This window comes from Microtus oregoni, unplaced genomic scaffold, assembly GCF_018167655.1.
Source record: "Microtus oregoni isolate MIOR12 unplaced genomic scaffold, Mior012 000008F_ref0000371, whole genome shotgun sequence".
NCBI classification, from domain to species: domain Eukaryota; kingdom Metazoa; phylum Chordata; class Mammalia; order Rodentia; family Cricetidae; genus Microtus; species Microtus oregoni.
Window position 1 is genome coordinate 52,893,675 of NW_024543067.1, and position 27,936 is coordinate 52,921,610.

Consider the following 27,936-nt stretch of genomic DNA (forward strand, 5'->3'; position numbering starts at 1 on the left):
CATAGAGGGGAAAACAGGTTAATTTAAATGTAAGAGTTAGCTAGTACCAAGGCTGAGCTATCGACTGAGCATTTATTAGTAATATTAAGTCTCAGTGTGTTTATTTGGGAGTTGCTGGTAGGACAGAAACTTCTACCTACAACTAGGAGATAAGGAGTTCAAAGTCATCCTCAACTATATACCAAGTTAGAAGCCATCCTGGACTGTGCATCTATCTCAAAAAAAAAAGCAAAAACAAAAACAAAAACTCCCCACAAAACCAACAAAAACAAAAACAGAAAATAAACAAAAGGATATATAATAAATAATTGAAAATAGTTTTATACTGAGAAGAAACAAACAGAACACAAGGAAATATTAAAATACATACACACACTCACACAGGAAAAGGGGTGGGAGACCCATAATTTTGAAAAGGTAGCCAGGGCAATCTTTTCCAAAGGGGTACCATTTAAGCTAAAATCTGAAGAGTGATAAGTTGAGCTAGCTTTTTCATCACAGCAACAAAAGACCTGAGAAACTAAAGGAGGCTTTAAAGAGTTGTTTTGGTAGGTCTGGCAGTGGCCTTTAATCCTAGCACTCAGGAGGCAGAGATAGGCAGATCTCTGTGAATCTGAGGCCAGCGTGGTCTACAGATTGAGTTCCAAGAAACAAAACAAAACAACAAAACAAAACAACAACAACAACAAAAGACTTGTTTTCTATTAGTTTCAGAGGTGTCAGCCTATGCTCACATGGCTGTACTGTTTCTGGGACCACATATTTGTAAGACAGATCATCATGACCAGAGCAGGAATAGAGCAAAATGATACATTTCACAGTGGATAGGAAGAACTGGAGCAAGAGAGGCAGAGGCTAGGAACAAAGTATATTCTTCCAAGACATAAACCTAGTGATGATGTTCTTCTACACTAGACCCCACCTCCTAAGGAGGCCAGCAATTTAATTTCATGATCCAGTTACTCCTCAACACCACTACCATAGGGGCCAAGCCTTCAAATGAGTCTTTTATACCCAAATCATAACAAACAGAAAGAATCAATGAAGGAAAAAGGGGAGTCTCTCCAGGCCAAGGAAAAAAACAAATGCAAAAGACCCACCTCAGAAAAAGGCCTTACTCTTTGGACTATTAATGACAATGTTGAAGAAGCCATGATGGTACTCCCTTAAGCTAACTTTATAGGCCAAACTACAAGTTCCAGAAAGCAGAATTTCAGTCCTGAAGCCTCAGCCATGTCCTCCTTTCTGCCCTTCTTCTTCATGTCATTCTGACTCCCTGAATGAGACCAAGGGAAATTTCTTGATTTCTTTCAGGCATCCTAACACTACTAGTTACCTAGAACCTTTGATTCTAAAATACATAAAACCACAAACAGAAATAATTTGAGAATAGAACTTTAGATGGAATACATACGACTTCAGAAGAGCCATAAAGAAATCTTAACAGACCACAGCCTTGTGACATTTCTTGAAACACTAGAGATCTTAATTCTATATCCCCAAACTTTGGCCAGCACCACCCTAACAAGTCCTGGCACAAGCTCTGAAATAAAATGTGGGTTGTTTGTTTTGCTTTTTTTCTGATTTTTAGACAAGGTTTCTCTGTGGAGCCTTGGCTGTACTGGAACTCAGCCTGTAGCCTAGGCTGGCAATGAACTCAGAAATTTGCCTGCCTCTGCCTCCTGAGTGCTGGAATTAAAGGCATGCCCACCACCACGCAGCTGCAACATGGCTCTTGATCAGCTTCCCCACTTTCAGGCTAAAGGTATCTATAATAGTACACATACTTGTTGCCTGCTGCATGTTTCTCTCCAGTGTCTGCGTGGAAGATGTTCACGACTACCAAGATGTAAATCCTCTTGCCACTTCTCAGTTGTGTTAACAGATGGTTGCTGCTGTGTAAAACGTAAGCTCTAAATCACACATCAATTTGTGTAAATGGTGACATAATAGTGAAAACACTACAGGTTTCAGTAATAGCCCCAGGTAATCTAAATAAGCCAGAGTGTTCTAATATGTTAAACCATAAAAGTGGAAATATTTCTTATTAACAATTTTAATACATCTGCAAAATAATTTTACCTATAAAGCAAGGATCATGTCAGCATCTGTCTCCCATGTTATTGTGAGAATTCAGAAAGATAATGCATACAAGCTTCTAAAAACTTTTGAGCGTGGCTGGAGAGATGGCTCAGAGGTTAAGAGCACTGACTGCTTTTCAAGAGTTCCTGAGTTCAATTCCCAGCAACCACATGGTGGTTCACAACCATCTGTAATGAGATCTGATGCCTCCTCTGGTGTGCAGGGAAACATGGTGTATATATAACCAATAAATAAATCTTTACAAAAACACTTGAGCTATTGTTAATACTTTATTAAGGTTAGCTATCATTTTTACAATGTTAGTATCAATAAAGATAATAACATTAATAACTTTGTTAGTAATATAACTCTAAAAAGCCCAGCCCAAACTCCTAACTGTTCACACTTACTAAACTCCTCTCTACCTGCTTGCATGCAGAGTCTGGATCCTGGATTTCATGTAAACCATATCTGTAGCACTCTGGATATAATTCCTTTTTCCATCTTTCATTTATCCTATCACATGATGACTGCTCATAGCTCCTGTACTAAAAAGTAACATAAATATCAATAGAAATTGCCCAAACAGGAAGATAACATCTACAGCAGCAATTAAAGCTGATGAAGATTGAAGTAGGTTTCAATCAGAATGGCAAACAGAAAAAAGAGTCTGTTTATGCTCTTTGCCCATTATTATTGACCTTAACATTACATGCCTGAAGTGATCACTTCACTGCCTGTCAAATCTCAGGCCCAAATCTAAGCGATTTGTTCTTTGAAGCATATTCTTCACTACTATTCTCCCAGACAGGCTAGGTAGGGCTCAAATACTGTGTTAACCATGTGTACAGTCCTCCAAAGCAACTCCTCTTGCAGTCTCGCCATCCTCCATTCCTCCTAAGATGAAGTCCTTCTGGTACACTTGATCAAAAGGAACTACAAAACTGTCTCAATAGAAATGATCTTCTCATAATACAGGAGAAAATTCTAGAGTCACAACAGAACAAATGTGTATGTGTATGTGTGTCATAAAAAATCCAAACATAAAATAAAGTAGGAACAAAACAATATAATAAATCTCTTATGATACTCTTACTAGCAACCCTTACTTTTTCATCTATGTCTTCTTCAACATTTTAAAACTTTTACTTTACATTTATAAGTGTTTTCTAAGTGTTATGACTGAGCACCACATGTGTGCCTGGTGCCTGCAAAAGTCAGAAGGGGACACTCGATCTCCTGGAACTGGAGCTATAGAAAGTTGTGAGCTCCAGTGTGGGTGCTGGAAATTGAACTTGATTCCTCTGGAAGACAGCCAGTGCTCTAAATCACTGAGCCATCTCTCTAGCCTTCTCCAATTTTATTTTCAGGAGTATTTTAAAGTAAATCACAGATTATTTTAGCACATTTAAAAATAACTCGACATTTTACTCTTAGTCTTATGTTTATGTATTCCACATACAAGCTAGCTTAATAAATTGTCTGTTTTTTTTTTTTTTCAGGAGTTATTCAGCCCTCATTCTATAGGTGCTCTCTACCTGTTCTCTAAGGAAAATTGGGTCCTGGATCTGAGGACACACCAGAGGTAACTCCTCTTTGTCTCTCTCTCCTTTCATGAAAGTTGATGGTTGCTTGAGAAACATGTCCTAAAAGAGAATAAAACCAATAATAATGGCAATAATAATCAGTCAGGGAAATAGGCTAGTCAAAATCTTGCAGGCTTCAGGGAGAACTCCATGTAAATCTTGATTGATGCTCAGGAATCAGGAACAATGCTACACTTTTAATCCAAAGCTACTAGATTTTAATTCTTAAACTGCACACAGGAGAATCTAACAAACTCACCAAACCTTAAAATGGATTAAGGTCTACTATTTCTTACACTCTTCATGTTGGGGCAATAAGTTTGTGATAATATGGTGGGATTCAGCAATAGAGAATAACCCTGGTAAATTAAAACAGACTAACTGCCTTTTGAGTGGGAGAATTTATCTGACTTACTAAAACAGGGTCATTTGTACCATTAGGTACAAGATAGAACAGAGAAAGAGAAGAGCAAGAACTGAATTGTTAAGCAATTCTTCTTCACAATGAGTGTATTCTAACAGGACCTAGACTAGGTCCCCCAATACTATTCTGCCCTACCTGGTCTCTCATAAATCCTGAACTTGCGGTTTGGGAGGCAGACACTGATAACAAGGAAGAGAAAAGATTCCTCTCCCTTTCCCATCTGTCCTATCAGAGAATGGCTCCCTAAAATTTACTTTCTAAAAGAAAAAAAATGTCCAGCAGGAATAGTATGAGAGAAATAATGAAGACTTTGGTAAGAGCATCAGGTAATCTTTAAATTCAGAGTAATATGAAACACAATCACAGGAGTCATGCTTTGTCAGGTCCCAAGTCAGCTCAGAGTTTTTGCAAGTCCAAACTAAACCTCAAAGGGTTAAGTTTCTGCTAATCTCCATCCTTTCTCTGCTCTATCTTGCTCCTGATGGAGACCTGATGGTACCCACAGAGATCCTGACATCAAAGGAAGTGACTCTCTCCCTGTCTACCTTTCAGAACTGACTCTGGCTTCATCATATTTGCTTTAAAAAGAACAAACACTATGCACTGATTGCTGAGTTAAGAATAACAGGCTGACTTAGACTGTTGGCTTGGGGGAGAAGCTGGCCAACTACAACCCTACAAACTGTCCTCTCTGCACAGCCCCTTCTTCTTCCTCTGGCCCTAATGTTCTCTAGCAGAGAAGTGGTCTGGAACCTGTGTTGAGAGATACAGCTGGTACTTTTAGGCCATGCCTCTTTTCAACTTCCAGCTGCCAAAACAGATGATGGCTGACAGAAATATTTATCCTAATATAGAATTATTTTTTACATATAAATCTCCTGGGTAGAGAAAATATACTGCTGGCATTACTTTAACATTTTGTAGGAACCCCGGAGTTTCAAAAATCAGTCAGGAAAGTGCTGTCTCCAGCTAGGAATCTCCAAATCAGCTATAGAAGAATCTTTGCAGATTCTATTACAAACCAAAGTCACTTCTGACTTGTACCCCCTTCCCGCTTTATTTTACCTGGTTTTCAAGTGGAAGATCCTGCTCCTGACATTTGTGTAGATTACTCTGGTCTTCGGAAAGAACATCATGATCCTGACATTTAGGAAGAACATGTGGACCTCTTCTGTCCTGATACATAGGTAAATTATACTGGTGTCTGGGCAGAAAACTCTGTTCTTTAGGTGGGAGATCCTGGATCTGACATTCGAGTGAATGACTCTGTTCTTCAGATAATGCAAGCTGCTTTCTCGGTAGAAATTCCTGGTCTACTGGTAGACTATGCTGGTCCTGACGTTTAGGAAGAACATTCCAGTCTTTAGAGAGAACATGGTGGTCTTTGGGTAAAGAGTCCTGGTCTTGGCATTTGGGCAGAAAATCCCAGTCTCTGGATGAAAAGGTCTGATTTGGAGGTAGAAAATCATGGGCTTCCAACTCAATATTCTCATCAAGCTCAACAGTCTGGGCTTTAACAATGTCCTGACTTGCTGTCGTAAGAGCCTGGCCTTCTGGCTTTGAGGTCCTAAACTCAATTCCAGTGGCCTGGGTGTTTGGCTCAACACCTGGAGTTTTAGGATCAATACTCGAAGCTTTGGGCTCAACATTAAGGACATCTATCACACCACTCTGGGATTCTGGACAGTTGCCTTGAACTTCTACAAAATAATCCTGGGCTTGTGGAAGAACAGCCTGAAGGCTATGAAGATTCAGTTGCTTTTGTTCATCTTCTTTTATCACAACAAATAATGGACTTTTGAATTTTACTTTCTAAAAGGAAATATAAATAACAAACACAGACTGCTAGATGGCAGCAAAAATCCAGAATCCCAAAATAATCTTAAATGTTATCATAATCAAGCAAAGCTAGAAGGGTGAAACCTTAGTATTTGTCCAACTTTAAAATAACCTGAGTCACCGGGTGATGGTGGTGCGCGCCTCTAATCCCAGCACTCAGGAGGGAAAGGCAAACAGATCTCTGTAAGTTCAAGGCCAGTATGGTCTACAGAGTAAGTCCCAGGATAGCCAGAGATACATCTAGAAACCCTGTCTTGAAAAACAAAAACAAAACAAAACAAAAAAATAACCTGAGTCAATAATCCTAAATACACCATAAATCCCTAATTCAAATCATACTTTTTTTAACCGCTTTTTCACGTTACTGGTGACTAAAGCAGGACTTTATGCATGCTTGGCAAACACTCTCCCACTGTGCTACATACTCAATCACCCCTGCCTCCTTTTTTGTTTTGTTCTGTTTTTTTGAGACAGGGTTCTCTGTGTAACAGTACTGGCTGTCCTGGAACTTGCTCTGTAGACCCCGCTGGCCTCGAACTCACTAAGATCCACCTGCCTCTGTCTCCTAAGTGCTGGAAATAAAGGTGTGTGCCACCACTGCATGGCCATCAATCCTCTATTTTAGGATAAGTTCTCACAAAATTGTTCAGGCTGGTCTTGAACTCACACGCTGTATCCAAGGCTGATTATGAACCTGTAATCCTTCTGCTTCAGTCTTTCAAGTAGCTAAGTTTATAGATCTGTGCCCCAAGACCGTAAGTTTACTTTTTTGGCTTTACCTGAACTTTGCTGACAGCCTTTTCTCTGTCCTCAGAAAGGAGATCCTGCTGGTAACCCACACACCAATCTTCTCTCTCCTTTTCACCTGTCACAACAGATGAAATTTCCTGACAGCCAAGGTCCTAAAGAAAAAGCAAATAATATCAAAAATGAAAAGCAAAATCCAAAAGCACATTAAACATAGCTATTACAAGTAGAAACCATATCTTTACAATAACTTTAGAATAAAACTTTAGATACCACAAACAAGTCTAGCAAAACAATGTATTCAAATGTAATTGACTGTTATAGAGTACAAGGCTGTGTACCTAAAACTTTAAAACATTATTAAAAGAAATTAAAGATCTAAATACATGAAAAGATATACCATGTTCAGACTAAAAGAAAATATTGTTTTTCAACAATATTGCTGGATTTGGTGGGTGACCTATAGTCCCAGAACTTTGAAGATAGAAATGAAAGCCCATGAGTTGAGACGACCTTGGGCAATATACTGAAACCTTACTTGAATACATACATACACACACACACACACACACACACACACCCCACACATTGGCCACATTTCCAACACTATAGCTCACAAGTGGATCTACAGACTCAATAATTCCTATCAAAATGTCAGCTGGTTTAAAAACAAACAAACAAAAAACAAAAATAAGCAAAAAAAAAAGGTTGAATTAACACGCAAATCATACAGACACACAGAATATTAGAAAGAGAAGGAGTAAGAAAGAAACCACCGTATTTATCATGAACTGACATCTTTTTTTTTTTTTTTGGTTTTTTTTTTTTTGGTTTTTCGAGACAGGGTTTCTCTGTGGCTGTGGAGCCTGTCCTGAAACTAGCTCTGTAGACCAGGCTGGTCTCGAACTCACAGAGATCCGCCTGCCTCTGCCTCCCGAGTGCTGGGATTAAAGGCGTGCGCCACCATCGCCCGGCATGAACTGACATCTGACAAGGGTGTCAGACAATTCAATGGGAAAAGAATAACTCTTTAACAAATGGTATTAAGATAACTGGGTATCAACATAGAAAAGAATGAAGTGGACCCGTTCTTCGATTCATTCATGAAAATCAATTAGAGATGAATACAGACCTGAAAGTAAGAGCTAAAATTATATACTTAGAAGACCTAGGAATAAAACTTCATGATCCCATGTATGCTAAGGAGAGGTAACACTAAAAGAGCAAGGAACAAAAGACAACAATAAGTCAGACCACTCCAAAACTAAACTTTGGGGCCTATAAATGAAGGGACTGTTAAAGTGAAATGATAGTCTACAGAATGGGAGAAGCTCACACATGTCTGCTGTCTAATAAGGGAAATAAATACATTCACAACATAGAGAGAACATTTAAACCCTTATGAAAAAAAGATGATCCAATTAAAAATTTTCAATTTTCATTTTTTTTACAAGAAATAGACAATAAACACCTATATCTACATTTCCCTACCTGATTTTCCATAAAGTTCTGGTAATGAATTGTAGTTAAAGGGCCTTCGTGGATCTTATCAGGGGGTTCCTCTCCTGCTTCTTTGTTTATCTTGATGCATGCTGGTTTGCTAAGAAGTGCTTTCTGGGGAGATAAAACAAGCCAGTCCATATATTAAATAGTTAGGGAAAGCAATGCGCTCATGATACTCACTTAATCTTTATTAATGACCTAGCAGCTTAGAATAAAGAATTACCATTTTCGTTCACCTATACAAATAAATCAGATATCAACACGTGGAATAAAATACACTGGAAGAATATATAAACTTTAGAAATGACAGCATGCAGTTATTCTAGCCACCAATGATTACAGAAGACGTTTAATTTCAGTCTTGGCAACCTAACAAGGATCAAACAAGAACATGTTGTACTTGTATCTCAATTTTTGAATGACAGTGACAATTAGATAGGAGTATAATGCCACTAAAGTCTAGTAAGAAAATGAAGGCACAATTTAACTGGGTTACAATGTAATTATTTTCAATTAGTAGTTTCTGCTTCACACATACATGAATATAGGTCAGCTATGAGTAAAGATAAATAAAGGTGTACATGTAAGAAAAATTTCACTAATTTCACAGATCATTCCCAGTTATATGGAGTGGATTTATTTCTATTCTTTTATCTGGAAAAAGGACATGGCATTCTCTGGAAACAAGCAGCAAGTTTGAACTCATTATCGTTATAATAATAATAAATTACACTCATATGGCACCTCTGACGTATGAAACTGGTTTGCACAAGGATGTTGTTTCAGGATTAATTCTCTCTTCTACAGGATTAATTATTTTAGTCAGGTCAGTGAACAGTATTTTCTCTGGGAAAACGGCAATTGAAAGGCCTGAGTGCATTCCAAACAAACAACAGTCTGTAGGAACTAACAACACCTTTTTCCTGTCTGAGTAAAACTGTCCAGTCCCTTTTCTAATAGTACCCACCAAAGACTCCAACAGTCCACATACACGGCAGGTTTGAGAATATGCAAGGCACAAAAGAAAAGGTATCTCAAAAGTCACAGCAGGATAGACTGTACTGCTGTAGTTAAGCAGCACACAATGTGTATGGTTCATGCCATATCCCAAGCAGGTACTGAAACCGGGAAAGAACTGAGAGACAGTTGATGGGCAGAAATACACCAAAAAGTCTAAGTAAGGGTCTATTTTACTAAAACCTGGAAGTTAATGCCAAACTTGAGCAAACATGAAAACACAAGAATCGAACATCCAAACTAGTAAAATCTCAAGTAAGTAGGATACCTAAACAATGCCATTTTGTTAAGTACAGGCTTAAACACTTAGTTTCTAATTCTTCATTCTAAATTTAAGTTTAGAATTAAATTAATTCCTTTATTAAAAATACTACTCAAGCTGAGCAGTGGTGGCACTCACCTTTAATCCCAGCTCCTAGGAGGCAGAGGCAGGCAGATGGATTTCTGTGAATCTGAGGCCAGCCTGGTCTACAGAGTGAGTTCCAGGACAGCCAAGGCTACACAGAGAAACCCTGCATCAAAACAAACAAACAAACAAACAAAAAACAAAAACCAAACCAAACCAAACTAACAAAAACACAAATGTTAGCCTGTTGGTGAGAACACCGGGAGATCTCTCGGGGAGAGAGGGGGGCTTCAGTGTTACTGGGGAAGGATGTAATAAACAAGTGAATACTAGAATCTGAAACAAGAAGTGTGATAAGAAAACGAGACAGACAAACACGTGGATAACTACAGTACAGGAAGATAATATTGCTCTTCTGTTCCTTTCTTGCACTTGCTGGGATCAAATACAGTGTCTCAGTTTTGTGTACTGTTATAGATAACTTTTATTTCCTTGTTTTCATTTTAAAATTTTTATAATACATAAGTTTTACTTTTTAGTAAGGAAACAATATTTTTTGTTTGTCTTTTGAGACAGGGTTTCTCTGTGCAGCCCTGGCTGTCCTGTACTCACTCTGTAGGCCAGACTGGCCTCAAACTCAGAGATCTGCCTGAGTCTGTCTCACAGGTGCTGGGATTAAAGGCGCGCACCACCATGGCCTAGTGTTAACACTTGTTGAATAAATACAGGTATTTTTAAAATTAAGATTATGGGGGGCTGGAGAGATGGCTCAGAGGTTAAGAGCATTGCCTGCTCTTCCAAAGGTCCTGAGTTCAATTCCGGGCAACCACATGGTAGCTCACAACCATCTGTAATGAGGTCTGGTGCCCTCTACTGGCCTGCAGGCATACACACAGACAGAATATTGTATACATAATAAATAAATAAATATTTAAAAAAATTAAGATTATAGAATATCTAATTTTATATACTACTTTTTCAGTTAAAAGTTTTCCCTGTTCTTCAGATATTATTTGAAAATCAAATTTTTCAAAAGAATGGCTACTATTTAGGTATATCTTAATTTAGTCAAGTATTCCCTATTAAATATCACCTCGATTATTTTGCATTTCTAAATTATGTTGATATAAAAATAAATTCCTAGATATATTTTTCACATATTTTTAAAAGCAGCATATTGAAAATCAATTTACCTCATGGGCAGGAGAATCTTTCCTTCTACCATTTAGAAACACTGGTGTCTTTTTGTCACCCACAGTTTTAAAGGATGCCAGCTGCTGACGTGCCTGTTGCAGAGTTTGACTAAGCTGCCAGAGAAGGTGGAAAAAGAAAACAAAACCAGGTTAAAATCCTAATGCCAAATGCACCCAGTGTTCCAAAAGGAAAACAGGTCTCTATTATTAAAAGATGCCAGGTTCAGGACAAAAGGATTACTTGCAAAGGAGACTTCAGTCTGCTGAGAGCAGTTTATAATATTGCTGTCATTATTCTGCGATAAAACTGGGTAACTTCGTGACTTAAGTTCTATAAAGCAAACCCATTGAAAAAGATACATACCTTTTATACATAAAATGTCAGGTAGTAATACCTAAATATACTTAGGATTTATTGAGCAAATACATTCCTTATCTTCTATTCATCTTGCATAAATGTTTTTTATTACTCCTTGCTATAAGACTCCATACCTAGTTCTCCTAAAATTCTAATTTTCTTATGTGACTTTTTTCTGTACTACCTCATTTAAAATCTAATACTAGCCTTTTTTCAGATTTCCTTCTCCTCCAGGAAGCTTTCCAAACTGTCCTAGGTAATTTCTGTTGCTGTGACAAAAATACCCTGGCAAATGCAACTCAGAGGTTAGCCGGGAAGGGGGGGGGGTAGTTTATTTCAGTTTACTATTCCAGGTCCACCACTGTATGTTGTAAGGAGGTCGCTTGTTGGTTCCCTACTGCTGAGCCCCGAAATTATCACACAGAGCCATATTATTTGCAATACTGTTTGGCTAATAGCTTAAGCATATTTCTAACTAACTCATATCCTAAACTAACCCATCTCTATTAATCTGTATACCACCACGTGGCTATGGCTTACCAGGTAAAGTTCTATCCAGTATATGTCTCTACATGACTTCTCCCTGACTCTGCTCTTCTTTCTCCCAGCATTCAGTTTAGTTTTCCCCGCCTAGCTCTGTTCTACCCTATCACAGGCTCAAGACAGTTTCTTTATTAATCAATGGTATTCACAGCATATAGAGGGGAATCCCACATCAATTGTAGGGAAGCTAAGGCAGGAAATTAAAAGGGCTAATCACATAATACCCAATCAGCAGCAAACTTGACTCCTTGCTTATACTAGCTTAATTTCTCCATTCTTATTAATAGTTCAGGACACCTGGTCTAGAATGGTGCTGCCCACAGTGGGCTGAGTCTTCCCAATCAATGAATTTAACTAAAGCAACCCTCCACAGACAAGCACACAGTCCAACCAGAAGCAGACAATCCCACTGAGACTCTCTTCCCGGGTGATTCAAGATAGTGTCAAGTTAACAATGGAAGTTGACTATCACATTAAGTTAATGTAGAGTGCAACACTGTACAATAGAACAAATTTATTTCAATTATTCTAAGAAACAACTGATATGCAACCATCATAAGATTTTATATTCACTCCTTATTCTAGTGATTTTAGTAGATAACTATTTTCCTTTTCCAGTAGCAGAACCTATTTTATCTCTTTCAAATCTTCAAAGAATGTCCATTTAGGAGGGGAAAAAACTGTGCATCTTTCTATTTAGGATACACAAAGCATCAGGTAAGAACAAACATCTCCACACTAATTAAAAAAACTACAGCAAGCTTTAATCCCAGCTCTCGGGAGGCAGAGGCAGGCGGATCTCCATGAGTTCGAGACCAGCCTGGTCAACAAGAGCTAGTTCCAGGACAGGCTCCAAAAGCACAGAGAAACCCTGTCTCGAAAAAACAAAAAACAAAAAAAAAAAAAAAAACTACAGCAAGGCTAGGAATACCTCTAACCCACTACTAAAATGCTAACAGAATCAAGTCTTCCTTGAGGAAAACTATATGACGTAGTGATATAGTAATCAAACTATGTAATTTTTACTAATAATGAGCAAAAGATTAAAAAAAAAAAAACCAGTTCTACTACCAGTCCAATGTTCTACAGTGAATCTTCTCTCTTTAGTCCTTGTTTCCAGAGGTCTACACCTGTAGCCAGGTAAACCAGTTGGAACCATTATTCTTCGTTCTAACAAAAAGAAGACTTCTGGATCAGGTGCAGAGTGGCAACAGAAATCAAGAGAGTTATTCACAAGCAAAAAGATATTCTGTGCACTTGGAGTTAAACAATATATAGCGAGTTATATACTGCTTTGTTCACTGTCAAGTAGGATAGGTTTCAATGACCCATACATATGCCAAAGATTCCAAAGGTCTGTTGTAGTCTGTTGTAATGCATCTAGAAACAGATGTCAGAATTTCATTTCCCATTAATTATGAATTTCCATTAGAGTCTGAGTCATAAGCAGGGTTTCAAATGGTCTAACAGCCAGAAGAAGCACTGTGTTTTATTTCTCTTTCAATACCCTAACACTTTGCCAAGCCTTAACCTTGTGAAAATCTTTTCAATAAAAAGAACTATAGCAGTCTGAATATTGACTGCTATTTGGCCAGTATTTGGCCAACCAAAAATAGTAGATCCTAATCCCTTGAACCCTTGCTGATATGGTTAAGAGTACTAATATATGGACACAGTCTCAGATTATCCAAATGGACACTAACTGCCACTACAAGTGCCCTTGTAAGAGAGCAGTAGAGGGAAGTTCAGCAGAGAAGAGGAGATGGTGTGAAGAGGCAGACAAAGGCTTATAGAAGGCAGCTACAAGGAAAGGAATGGTAGCAGGTAAGCACCAAAAGCTGGAAACGTCAAGGAGCATATTTTCTTCTAAAATCTGTGGGAAGGTGGCCCTGCTGATACTTCAATTAGGATCCATGAAACTCAGTTTAGATGTCTAACCGCTAAACCCTCACAAATACATTCCTGACACTTTAGTCATTTAAGTTAGGTAATCTGGGTATGTGGGCACAGATAATACAACTTGGGATGCTGAGGCAGAAATGAGAGTACGAGGCCAGCCTAGGCTACACAGTGAGTTTAAGACTGTTCTGGGCTACTGGGTGAGACATTGTCTCAAAAACAAAAAAGTATGAGGTAATATGTTAGAGCAGCCACAAAAACTATAACTAATGAAAGAGCAAGAATTAATATTCAAAACACAGAAAATAGCTATTACTAGTATAAAACTATTTGATAATTAAAAGAAACTAGTATAAATGAAGACTTGTAAGGTAATAGTGATCACTGTACATGCATGTACTTATATTTGTATGTTTAGAAGTATATTCAGGGGCTGGAGAGATGGCTCTGTTCTTCCAGAGGTCCTGAGTACAATAACCATCAACCACAAGCTGGCTCACAATCATCTGTAATGAGATCTGGTGCCCTCTTGTGGCCTGCAAGGGATACATGCAGACAGAACACTGTAGACATAAAAAAATCTTAAAAATAAAATATATTCAGAATACAAAATTTAATAGTCTTTCTTACATAAAACTAGACACATAACTCAATCTTTTACAGCTATTAATTATTATTAACAGACTAGCACTGAATGGTTAGCCAACTTAAGCTTTTTTGATGAAGCTGGTTGTAGTAGCTCATGCCTGTAATCCAAACACTTGGGAGACTCAGGCAAGAGGACTGTTGCAATTTCAAGACCAGCCTCAGCTAAGGAGTAAGTTCCAGGGCAGTCTCAGTTAAGGAGTAAGACTCTGCCTCAAAACAAACAAATGGGCTACTAGGAGCATATATTGTTCTTCCAAAGGACGTGAGTTCAGTCCCAGCACCCATGTCAGGAAACTCACAACTACCTTAACTTTAGCCCCAAAGGATCTGATGCCCTCTTCTTGCTTCCACGAGCCCTACTTCCAACACAAACATCAGTACAAGTAAATAATTTAAAAAATAATTCCCTAGTGGAGATGAAAATTCATAACTGAACAGAAAACCCAGCAAATAAAAAGAATCAATGTGACTTCAAATAAAAAAAACTGCAGTTACCATCTGGTATGATTATATTTATGGCAATGGCAATGAAAATGCTGAATCTCAATCTAAGAAAATTTTGGTATAGTAATATTATAAAGAGCGGGTATGGGATGGAAAAGTATGTGTAATGGCAAGAGGGAAAGAAAAGTGAGCCAAATTCTCACCTTTCCTAATGGGACATCAATAAGAATCTCTACCACATACTTATGTTGTGTAAGATTCCTGTGAGATTGCACAGTCCATCCCCCAGGGAACTCTTTAAACAGGAAGGTAAACAACCTAAAATTGTGGCAGGAGGTCCCTGAAACTGACCAGATTCACTAAGCCTTTCCCTGCCAGAGTCAGCAATCAAATCTCTGGGTCCACGTCAGACTCAGAGCTGCCAAGACTAAAACAAGCTGAGCTTCACAGAAGACTCTCGGAGGAGAAAACCTGCAAAGACTCAGAGCAGGCCAGCTGCCTGGAAGAGGTTTAGACCAATGAAGGCCCCTGGGAAGGACATTCGCCAACTGTGGAGCAACCTGAAAGCTGTGCAGTGAGCTCCAGGTGCCCAGCTGTGTGAGCTGTCACCCAGGCTGGGGTGGGCCTTGGTGATGCAGCTGTCTTTGACTCTTTCTGCTTCTGTAAGGAACTCCTCACCTGTGCTCCCAATAAACACACCGGTTCATCAGCTGGACTTGGTGCTATCTGTACAGTGGTCTGTTGTGGCTTGTGTCTCCCCAGTTAATGTTTTGTCACAAAACGGCTAATTACTCAGAAACATGAATGTCACTACCAAAACATAAAACTTTACAAAAAATCAAAACTAAATAGTAGCTTTAGTGGAGGGAGAAATGTAGAAACAGGCAAAGCTCTTCTGTTTTTTAAAATATGGATATTATACATACCTTTTTCTTTGTTTACACAATTACACAATACTACTTCAGACCTTAGGCAAAGAACATAAGCCTAGGTTTTCTTCCACCCATAGAAACACCAGTCACCAAAAGTTCACTCACTCTGACTCTTTGAGAGACAGCATCTTGTACATGATAAGTCTGAGGAAAACAGGCATCTCACAAGCTCTACTAAAGGCTCACAGCCTCCCCCCAAGCCTTTGCTGCTTGGAACAATGGCTAAAGAACTGCTTATCAATTAATACAGGTCTGGATACAGTGTCTTCTACATGTTACATAACAGAAAGTGGTATGTCATGCTCAGAAACAACTTTAGTCATTAGCAAAGATACCTTTGCTCAAACTTAGTATTAATAAATGTCATGATTTAAGTATCAAAATATGACCAGTATTATTATATGATAAAAATTTAAAACATTTAGCAAGTATACATGGCAAAATTTAACAAGTATATTATATATATATATATATATATATATATCCTCTAGCTCTTTTAATTTGTTCATGTAATTTAGCCCACTGGAAGAACAGAATTTGTATGTAACCAAACTAAAACTATTAATACTGTGTATGTTTTTCATAGGAAAACATAGGGCTGAATATTTATAGAATGTTATCTACTTTTTGCTATGGAATGTATTATCAATTTAAGATATGTGCAATGCCAAAATAGCTATCCAAAATTGTTTTCTTTCAATATAATGCAGTATATTTACACAATATATTGATTTTGTTGTAGGGGAGTGAGTTTGAGACATGATTTCATGTAGTCTAGATGGCCTCATACTAACTTCGTAGGACCAGTGTGCTCTTAAGCAGTGTGTAGTATCTACAGCACCAATTGAGTGTATTCTTGATACAAACTTATCTTGTGTGGGTTACTCTGAATTACCTGAATGGTATCTATGGTGGTTTGGATAAAAATGGTCCCCACAGGCTCATATATTTGAATACTTGGTCCCCAGTTGATCAAATTGTTTGAGAAGGTCTAGGAGGTGTGATCTTATTAGAGGAGGCATGTCATTGGGGTGGACTTTGAGTTTAGAAAACCCACATCATTCCTAGTTGTCTCTCTCTCCTCTCCCCTTTTCCCCAACTCCCTACCGCTCAAGCACCATGCCTGCCTGCGTGCTGTCATACTCCCCACCCTGATGATCACGGACTCAACTGTAAGCCCCAATAAACTGTTTCTTCTTTAAGTCAGTCAAGGTATCTTAACACAGCAATAGAAAAGACAGCACCTTATAGATAATTCAACCATTATTTCACATCATTTAAGTATTTACTTAAAGGGCTAGAGAGATGGCTGAGTGATTAAGAATGCTTGCTTCTCTTCCAGAGGACCTGAGTTCAGTTCCCAGGACTCAGAACTGCCTTTAATTCCAGTTCCAGAGAATCTGATGCCATTTTCTAGCTTCCTTGAACCCACACACAGATACATACACACACACAAAATAAAAAATAAAAACAAATAAATCCTCACTACAAAAAGTAACTGTTTACAGAATAGGAAAAAATGCTAGGACACTGTGGAGTCATAAAAGAATAAAAATATAGCATGTGAAAGAATGAAATTAAATCGATATGATACTCTCATGGTAAGAAAAGAAATACAGGGTCTTTATATGAGACCTGAAATTGACTACCAGAAGGACACACAGGAAACACTTCAAAATTTTTAAGTAATTTCTAAAAGCACTCTAATAGCACAGAAAATTGTTCTAAGAATTAGTTGACAAATGGGATTGCATGACATTTAAAAAACTTCTACACAGCAAAAGTGACAAACCTTTCAAAATGAGAGAAAACTGTCACTAACCACACATCTGACAGAGGATTAACACCTAGATTTTATAAAGAACAGAAAAAGTTAGACACTAGAAAAGGGAAATCATCTAGTCAATAAATAGACTGAAAATATGAATGGCCATGAAATACATTTTTAAATGTTCAACAGCCTCAGCTACCAGGGAAATGCATATTTAAAAACTGCCTTGAGATTTTATCTAAACCCAGTCAGAATGCTGGCATGGATATGAGGGGAAAGGATCATTATATATTACTAGTAGGAACACAAACCGCTGTAGCCACTGTGAAAATCAGCTGGAAGTGTCTCAAAAACTACAAATAGAACTATCATGTGATCCAGCTCTAGCTGGAATCTAAGTCAGCATATCACAGAGAGAGTTGCACATCCATTTTATGGCTGCACACTATTTACAATAGCCAAGATAGAAGACCTGCACAAATGTCTATCAGTGAATGAAGAAAACATGGGATAGATATGCACAAATGGAACTCTATTCATCCATGAAGAGAAATGAAATAATGTCATTTGCTCGTTGACTGGAACTGGAGAAACAAACCAGACTCAGACAAAAGCATTCCATTTTTCTTATATATAGTTTTTTCTTACAGTATGTGTGCACCCCAAATATGAAAGTAAAAGGAGGCTAAAAAAAGAAGAAAAGGTCGACAAGAGAGAGCGGAACAAGCAGGTAATGAGAAAAGAAACAAAACATCATGTTTTCTCTTACAAAAAACCTAGGGGCCGGACGGTGGTGGCTCACGACTTTAATCCTAGCACTCAGAAGGCAGAGGCAGGCAGGTCTCTGTAAGTTCAAGGCCAGCCTGGTCTACAAAGTGAGTTCTAAGACAGCCAGAGTGACAGAGAGAAACCCTGCCTTGAAAAACAAACAAACACACAAACAAAAATCTAGGTTTTAGAGAGAGCAAAAGTGGAGAGAGAAGGAGAGGGAGGCAGGCTAGCAAAAGGGAAAAGGATAGGAAACAGGAGATGGTAGTGGAAGAGGGCAATTAAGAGAAAGGTATAATGATATACATAAAAATCTCATAATGAAATTATTTTGTATGCTAACTAAAAGTTATTTTAAAGAACCAAGACAGCAAAATATTCAGTGAGAAAGAGAAAGTTAAAATGAGCCATGCTGCATGATCTAAAGATAAATGTGTTACACGGTGAGAATGAAGATATGGTAAGATGTTTTTAAGACGAAATCTAAATAAAATAACCAAGAGACACCACAGAAAACAAAGCCTTAATAACGAGTATCAGTACTAACAAAAGGGGTTGTGGCCACTTGAAACCTCTTCCCACTCCGTGGCTCTAGTGCCTTAGTTTAGGTTCCTGATCACACCTGGTCTGTCAGCAGGTAGGGACTATCAAACGCTAATAGGTAGGAGGCTGGGTAGAGACACAAAGAGAAAAACTAGCCAAATCATATTTGCATTAAAGCTAATTAGTGTGTGTGTGTGTGTGTGTGAGAGAGAGAGAGAGAGAGAGAGAGAGAGAGAGAGAGAGAGAGAATATGCATGGAGGACTGAGGACAACTTGTGGGAGTTTTTCTCTCTTTCCAGCATGTGGGTCCCAGATATCAAACTCAGGTCTTCAGGCTTGGTGGCAAGCACCTTCACTTGGGGAAACAATAATACAGTGTCCCAAATCACAGCTGAAACACAGAGGCCAGAGGACAATCTGCACAAGTTGGTTTTCTCCTTTCACTATGCAGGTCCTTGAGAATGAACTCAAGATCTTTATATTTGGCAGCAAGTGCCTTCCCCCACTGAACCACTGGCCCCTAAAAATGTTACGTGTATGGGCATTTTACCTTTATGTATGTCTGTTAACTATGTGAGTGCAGTGCCTGCAGAGGGCAGAAGAGGGCATCAGATTTTCTGGAACTGGAGTCACAGACAGCTGTGAGCTCCCATGTGGATGCTGGGAACTGAATCTGGGCTCTCACCCATGCTCTTAATTTATGAACCATCTCTCCAGCCTAATCCTAACTTTCTTTTAAGGGAAGTATAAGTAAGCACTTGATATTCAGGCATATAACCCAGACTCAGCATTAGCTCCTGGACAAACTTACCTTACCTATAACTCTCTACATCCTGTGGTTTGAATGTCAAATGTCCCACACGGGCTCACATGTTTGAATACTTGATCCCTACCTGAAGATGCCGTTTGAGAAAGTTGTGGAACCTTTAGGACATGGAGTTTTGCTGGAAGAAGTAGGTCACGGGGGCTGAGCCTTGAGGCTTTATAGCACAGCTGCACTTCCTACAGACTCTGCTTTTTGAGTGCAGATACAGTGTGACCAGCCAGCCTCCTGCTCCTGGCACCATGCTGTCCTTGTTGGCTGTCATGTCTTCCTAGCCACAACAGAATGCATGTCCCTGGAACTCTAAGCCAAAAGAAGCCCTTTCTCCCTTAGGTTGCTTTTGTCAAGGTATTTTATCACAGCAACAGCAAAGTAGTAAGACACTAGATGATCTTTATATTATTAAGTATATTCGAGATGTCAAATATTTCATCCTTAAATATTTCAATGTCACATGAACCTTAAAAACCCAGTGTCAGTCAGGTGTGGTTTGCACACACCTTTAATTGCAGGGCTCAAGAGGCAGAGGCAGATGGATCTCTGTGAGTTTAAGGCCACCTGGGCTACAGGAAATTGATGCAGTCCAGAGGACACTAGTTTTAAGCTTGAGCACCCATGACAGCTCAAGACCCTCTGCAACCCCAGTTCCAGGGGTTTCAATGCCCTCTTCTGGCCTCTGCAGACATTGCAAACACAGAGTGCACAGACATACATTCAGGCAAAACACCTATCACTTAAAATAATAAAAATGGGAAAAAACAACTTAAAATTCCAACCCTGTAGTAAAAAGGGCGGCGGGGCTGCGTTCCCAGGACCCCGGCAGGCGATAATTACACAGACACTGTATTCTTTTAAGCACTGCTTGGCCCTTTAGCTCTAGCTCTTACAGGCTAATTCTCACATCCCGATCAACCCATCTCTAGTAATCTGTGAGAACCGGTCTTACCGGGAAGATTCTAGCCTAGTCCATCCTGGTTCGGAGCTTCATCCTGGGAGCGGGGCATGGCGTCTCTCTCAGGCGTCTGCTCCCGAGAGAGCTGTGGAGTCTCTGACCTCACTTCCTCTTCCTCCCAGTGTTCTGTCCTGTTTTCTCCTCCCACCTATCCTCTAACCAATAAAATGGGCCAGGGCAGTTCCTTTATTAGCCAATGACCTTCCTCCATCATTTCCCCTTTTTCGGTTTAAACAAAAAAAAAAAAGGCTTTAACTTTAACATAGCAAAATTACATATAAAAAAACAGTTATCAAGTAAAAGTTACAATAATCTTTATCATAACTAAGGAAAACTATAACTATAACTAACTATTCTTAACTCCATCAAAGACTCCAGAAAGATACACTACTACCTAAGCAAACAAGAAAAAAGCAACTTTTAAAACTCTAGAAATGACAGAGACATCTCGCTGCCTGGACAGTCACCCAAAGTTCCTCTGTACCGTTGGGGCATCCATCTTCAGCCTTCAGGCCCATGGTATCCAGCAGACATTTCCATAAAGCAGGAAAATTCAAAGTCAGTTCAGTCACTATCTGTTGTGTCCTGCAGAATGTCTCGCGGACTCTTTCATGAATCAGGAACCCCGAAAGATCATCTCACCTTAGACAAGTTCAGTAGTCCTCTTTCTGTGGGTTCTCTGTGTCCAGTTTATGCAATAGTCCAGGCAAGAGCAGTTTCTTGCCCAAATGGCTATCAAACTCCATAAGGAGCCTCTTCGATGCCCATCTTCCTCTTGAAGTAGATTGGTGCTACCAGGAGCAGAGTGTCTCATTGTCATGAAAAGTCCTATTCTTAGAAAGACATGAAGAATGTCTATCTAAAATATATCTCTATATATCTAGAAAATCTAACTAACATGACTACAAACTTGACTATTATTTATGATTATCCATCAACAACCTATATTTCCTAATTATACATTACATTTTAATAATGAACTACACAATCACAATACCTTAATAAAGATCAGAAATACATATACATATAACAAATTTGACCTTAAATCTCTATCAATAAAGCAAAATCTATACTAATGCAAATTATTCATATCTATATCATATCCCCCTTTAAATGTAAAAGAACATTTATAAACATTTTTTGGGAATATGGGCGCAGTTATTTCTCTCCAAACTGCTTCCTGCTGAATGGGGGCGTCGTTAATTAGGTCTTTCATGGTATAACCTGTGTGCTAGTTTCATCTCAGTTGGCAGTTGAGCGAAGCAATTTTCTGAAGATGTTCACTGCAACCCTTCAGGAGGGCGTGGTCGATCATACCAAATCAGAATAGAAGAAATGAACAGCATCTCATCCTCTGTGAAAACAAAATAAGAAACTCCTTTCCAAAGCATCATGTCCTTAGATCCAAATTTCAAAGTTAAGGCATTTTCAAAGTATCTATGTTGGATTAGTTCAGCAGCATTTATAAACAAATATCTTTTAGCAGCTGTTGGTCCTTCCTCAGCATTCAAACGATTCAAAGAGAGCATAATAGCATACAGTATCAAAATTCTCTGTATATTTTCCATCTTTGTGCAGCTTTGTTTTAACCTCTATTTTGTTTATTTTTACTTTTAACTCTTTGCTTTTTGAGACAGGTTCTCTGTATCTTTGACCTGAAGTAACTCTGTAGACCAGGCTGTCTTTGAACTCTCAGAGATCCGCCTGTCTCTGCCTCCCAGGCATTCGGGATTAAAGGTGTACACTACTACACCTTGAACTCACAGAGATCTGTTTGTCTCTGCCTTCTAGGCACTGGGATTAAAGGCGTGTGCTACCACACACAACAACTCTCTTCCTTTTTTTTATGTTTTTGACTTTAAGAACTTCAACTTTTAGTCTGCATATTTTTTTTAACACACTTTAAACCATTCAGAAATTTTCTCTGTCTTTGAATCTCTCTTTACTGTATATCTCTCTTTTTCTGACCACATGAGTCTTTAATTTACCAAGCGATCTCAGTAGGACTAAAGGCGTGGCTTTGCCAGCTAGATCCAGTCCATTCCTTAGCTTTCCAGCCTCATGGCGGAGGTACTGGCTGTAGCCAGCAAGCGAGCTTCAACAGCCTGTGCTTGCAAACCGCACAAACCGCCTGCGTAAAAGAGTCAGAGTTTGCCCTGGCAGGATGGCCCAGAAAGCCGGCATTTTTAAACGGCGCAGCTTTTTTCCTGCTATGGCTGAAAACCGAAAAGCATGCGTTCAGCTTTTCGTCAACACCGTTTAAGTGTTTCGTGGCAGGACCTCTTAATGAGCTGCAGGCTTTGCAGCTAAAGCTGAGTCAGGAAGCCTCTCTTAGATGAGGCGCTTGCTTGCCTCGAGCAAGCAGAGTAGAACCGAGAAATTGCTGCTACCAAGAAACCAGGCACAATGCTTTCATTTTGTTCTAGAATTACTTTCCAAGCTGTCTCAGGCTTTATGTGGAAGCAGTTGTCCACGTTGGGCGCCAACTGTAGTAAAAAGGGCGGCGGGGCTGCGTTCCCAGGACCCCGGCAGGCGATAATTACACAGACACTGTATTCTTTTAAGCACTGCTTGGCCCTTTAGCTCTAGCTCTTACAGGCTAATTCTCACATCCCGATCAACCCATCTCTAGTAATCTGTGAGAACCGGTCTTACCGGGAAGATTCTAGCCTAGTCCATCCTGGTTCGGAGCTTCATCCTGGGAGCGGGGCATGGCGTCTCTCTCAGGCGTCTGCTCCCGAGAGAGCTGTGGAGTCTCTGACCTCACTTCCTCTTCCTCCCAGTGTTCTGTCCTGTTTTCTCCTCCCACCTATCCTCTAACCAATAAAATGGGCCAGGGCAGTTCCTTTATTAGCCAATGACCTTCCTCCATCACAACCCCAGTATTCTATTTTTCTATAGTTTAAAGAAACAAAACCTGAAAACTCACTAACATCCAGAAATAAAATTATGATGCCATTATCTAGTCATTTCTACATAAAGTACAGGAGTTAATGCTTCAACAATTTCATTGTCTGGTTTCATAATGACATCTAGTGGATTAAAAGTGCACTAGAAATGGTGAAAATAAAAACAACCATTGTCACAGGGTTGTGTGGACAAAAGTTCACAGGACCAAATCAGGAGGTCACTAGACATCCTTCACTAAGTCATCTTTTTCAAGGAAAAAGAATGAAAATGTATACAAACCTTTAACATTTCATAATACAAAGGCTCTTTATAACTGGATTTCTTGTCTCACCTCATTTCTGCATTATTTCCTTATAAACTACCAACTAGAAAGATTTCATCACTTATTCTAGCATTACAGATCCCACACTTTTCACTGTTCCTATCTCAAAAAGTCTCTGGAGTTTATCAATTTAGGTCCGCACACCAATTCAAAACAAGCAGTTCAATCCCACCTTTGCAGAAATTTTCTCTGTACAATTTCCTTACAATTTTAAAATTTGGAGTTTCCACGGCACAACTTTTTTGGTCAAGCACATTAAATGTCTATATTACTTACTAGATTTGGGGTATAGGAGACTACAGTATATCTACTTGGAAATGTAAACCCATCAAGGGTCCTATTTCACATATTAGTATCCCCCTACAACACTTAACAAATATAATCTGTTCACTTACACGCTGACTGCGTGACAAGCCACACACTGTATTCTATAGAAAAAAAATCCTTATTGCAATGAGATTTATAGTTATAATCATGATGGTAAAGACTGGATTTTCCTTCACTCTTATAATGTAACCAGTGTCTAGTTTAATAAATTCTTCATTTTTTTTTATAAAGGGAGAATCTATGTAGTATCAAACTTTCTATTTTCCTGACCTTATTCCTGAAGACGAAGATTGTAAGTATTTATCACTATATCTGGCTCCTATTTATAAACTTTAAAAAAGAAAATTAAGATAATTATCAAAATGATTACTACAAATTATACAATGTCCCAGAACGAAGAAAAAAGTTTGAGGCAAAAGAAATATCAAAACAAAATTCAAAGATGATAGCATGTGCCTTCTAACACTCTCTCTACTTACACATGTAGCCCAATTCGATTATGACCAAGTATTGCGGAAGTGAGTAAATCCTGAGTGGATGTGTGCTATTGACATGGAACGGACATGTCAAGGACCCCAGTGCCTTGGAAGTGGCAAAGCCTTCCTTGGGTGAGGTTAAGACAGATGCTCCATATGCAGATATTGATAACGTGTGCAGAAAAAATTCAACATAGCTTTCCCCACTCCCCCCAGGCATTTATGGCTCCTGATCCAGCTGTGTATCATAATCCCCGCCTCCTTGATCCAGCTGTATACCATAATCCCCACTTCTTTGATCCAGCTGTATACCATAATCCCCACTTCTTTGATCCAGCTGTATACCATAAGCCCCGCCTCCTTGATCCAGCTGTATACCATAATCCCCACTTCCTTGATCCAGCTGTATACCATAATCCCTACCTCTTTGATCCAGCTGTATACCATAATCCCTACCTCTTTGATCCAGCTGTATACCATAATCCCTGCCTCTTTGATCCGGCTGTGTACCATAAGCCCTGCCTCCTTGATCCAGCTGTGTACCATAAACCCTGCCTCCTTGATCCAACCATAATCCCTACCTCTTTGATCCAGCTGTATACCATAATCCCTGCCTCCTTGATCCAGCTGTGTACCATAAGCCCTGCCTCCTTGATCCAGCTGTGTACCATAAACCCTGCCTCCTTGATCCAACCATAATCCCTACAACCTTGATCCAGCTGTATACCATATCCCTGCCTCCTTGATCCAGCTGTGTACCATAAGCCCTGCCTCCTTGATCCAGCTGTGTACCATAAGCCCTGCCTCCTTGATCCAGCTGTATGCAATAACCTACCTCACTGTTGAACTCTACACAATAAACATGCTGAACTTTTGGCATATTGTAGCTTCTCCATCAAAGAGCCCAGCACATCTGATCCCAGCTTTTCTGTACAGGTGCCCCTATATCTTGTCTTGTTGCCCCAGTGAGGTCAATCCCTGAACCTAAGTAAAACTTGGCGAAGTACATTAACTCAGGAAGTAGAATGGCTTTTATTTGCATGTGCTCATTGTTTAACACATTTTTTTTCTTTTCTTCTCACTATCCCTAACTATGTATTTTAAAATAGGATGAGGAACATTTCTTAAAGTAGAGGTAAGCAACACATCAATAAAAGCTCAGGTAACCCAGAAAGGAACTGATTGGATGGGGAGTATGCTGCTACTCACGGTGCTTTCAATTTTAATTAGATACATTTAAAAAGTCACTAAAGTTTTTCCAAATATTCTGATATGCTAAGAATTTAAAATATTATTGCTTGGCATATAGTAGATAATTTTATTATTAATTTAAAAAGAGAAACAAAAAATAATAAATGAAATGCTTGTAACTATATTGAATTCCTTAGCATCAAAGGTTAACATCAGTTCTGTCTGTAGCTACTAACTGGCAATAATATATAAAGAACATAATTTCAGTATAACTGGGAAACTCGATGTTCTTTGACTTAAGACTCTAATAAATTTTGAATTATACACTTTTAATACCTTTCTTTAGCTGGTTCTACAATGTCTTCTCAAAAAAGAATGTAATATATTATAATAAGGGAGATATGTATAATAAGGACCCCAGAACTTGGGAGACAGAGGTGTGGGTCTCAGGTTAGCCTGAGCTACAGACATTATCAGCCAACCTGTCAATCAATCCATAAACAATTTTTTAAAATGAAAATAAGTACTATCATACTAGTCCCCCCCCCAAAAAAAAAGTGGCAATAAAAAAGTGAAGTTGGGCTTGAAAGATAGCTCAGCATGTAAAGAGTTTGCTGTGCAACTGTGAAGACCAGAGTTCAGATCCCCAGAATCCATGTAAAAATCCAGGTGAGCTGGTGTCCATGTATAAATCTCAGTATGTGAGAGGCAGAGATGGGAAATGGGACACCAGGTTCAGTGAGAGACCCTGCCTCAATATATAAGACAGGAAGAGAGTGAGAAGGAGAATTGATGTTAACGTCAAACTTATACATGTGCACACACACACGTCTATACATACATATACTACACATACACACAAGAAAAAAAGTGAAATACAGTATATTAACTCGTAATCTCTATTTTATACCCTAAATATATCTATATGTTAGAGGACTGAGGGGAAGCATCACTAATATAAAATGAAATGTACCTGTACTTACAGCGTGAGCTTGTTGTTTAAACAACTGATTCTGATTCTCTCCGTCTTCTGTTGCATCCCCAAGCACCTGGGAAGGGGGTAACCTACAACTTCCAATAGCAGCGTTCAAATTGCTGGGGAAAACACTTGTCCTTTTAGGAGTTAAATGTGTCGGATCTGAACATCGCATGGCTATATAGCCTTCCTTTTCTGCCTACGCAAAGGAAACAGGATGGATAATGAGACTCTATTCCCTTCTAACACAAATAATCCCTCCCAGCAGCCATAAGATTTTCAACCAAAACAACAGAGTAGGGGGCAGGAAGCCTTAGCTGACAGAGTAGCCAACATTTACCAGGCACCTCTCACGTGCTAATAATTTAACCAGATTATCCCACTAGCTCTTCTACAATTCTGTAGGATTCAGTATCACATCATACTGTGATGGCTAACTGTGGCTCTCAACTGGACTACGTCTGCAATCAAGGAAAACCCAAGCACCTGGGAGAGACTTTCTTGATCGGATGATTGAGGTGGGAAGACCCACCCTAATTCATTCGAGGAATTCAAACTTAAATCTATACCCAAAATCCTGACATTCTTTTTCAAGTATTTAATGAAAGGTGGGGGAAAAAGGCAAGTCAGAACAACACAGGAATAAAAACAGTTTCTCTACATGAAAACTGACTGGGCTCGTAGATAATGGATTTTAACAACACAGAATCAAAGGAGAAGCGATCCTGATGGGGCCTCACAGCTTATCTCACAGCACACAAGCTTCCCACCCAAGCTAGCTCACTTAGGGACTCACTGCTTTGTAGGACTTCTGAAGGAGTTGCTTTTTCCTCAGCTTAACTTGCTGATTTACCCGGTGTTGGACTTGTCTCTGAAAATGTTTCAGAGATTCTTGTTTTCTTCGTTGCTGCTCCTTTATTTCCTCTTCAATCATGTATGCTGAAGCCTTTGAAGAGAAAAGATAGAAAATGAACTTAAATGTCATCAGTTTTGCCCATGAGGAATGCCATGAATACAGAAAAGGTAGTCTATAATTGTGAAGACCGAGTCTCCAGAGGAGCAAGGAAATCAGAGTTAAGCCCACTGTCTAAGTGTAGCTAGCAAGTCCCAGGAGCTTAGAGCAAGTCAAGAGTTTTAAAAAATGGAATGTATGAATATCATATCAAATCCTAATGTTTTATTCAATCAACTAAAATCAAAGATGTCTTCATTAATTCTTAATGAACTTGACCCTGTGTCATGGCTTCTAATATCAGTAGACAGTAGAAATACCATATTGCTCACCATTCACCAGACATGTTTCCAATGTATAGTGC

At 39.0% G+C, this 27,936-nt stretch overlaps 1 protein-coding gene across 1 annotated transcript in view; it reads right to left on the reverse strand.

The window, feature by feature from the left end:
• Ccdc15 (coiled-coil domain containing 15) overlaps positions 1-27,936 on the reverse strand; it is a 70,149-nt gene that overhangs the window by 37,800 nt on the left and 4,413 nt on the right. The window contains exons 3-10 of the mRNA XM_041657521.1: positions 27,417-27,566; positions 26,628-26,819; positions 10,738-10,851; positions 8,170-8,292; positions 6,711-6,833; positions 5,158-5,904; positions 3,621-3,728; positions 1,788-1,895 (exon numbers count right to left, since the gene is read on the reverse strand). Of these exons, the coding sequence (XP_041513455.1) occupies positions 1,788-1,895; positions 3,621-3,728; positions 5,158-5,904; positions 6,711-6,833; positions 8,170-8,292; positions 10,738-10,851; positions 26,628-26,819; positions 27,417-27,566 (1,665 nt within the window). The remainder of the gene's footprint in view (positions 1-1,787; positions 1,896-3,620; positions 3,729-5,157; positions 5,905-6,710; positions 6,834-8,169; positions 8,293-10,737; positions 10,852-26,627; positions 26,820-27,416; positions 27,567-27,936) is intronic.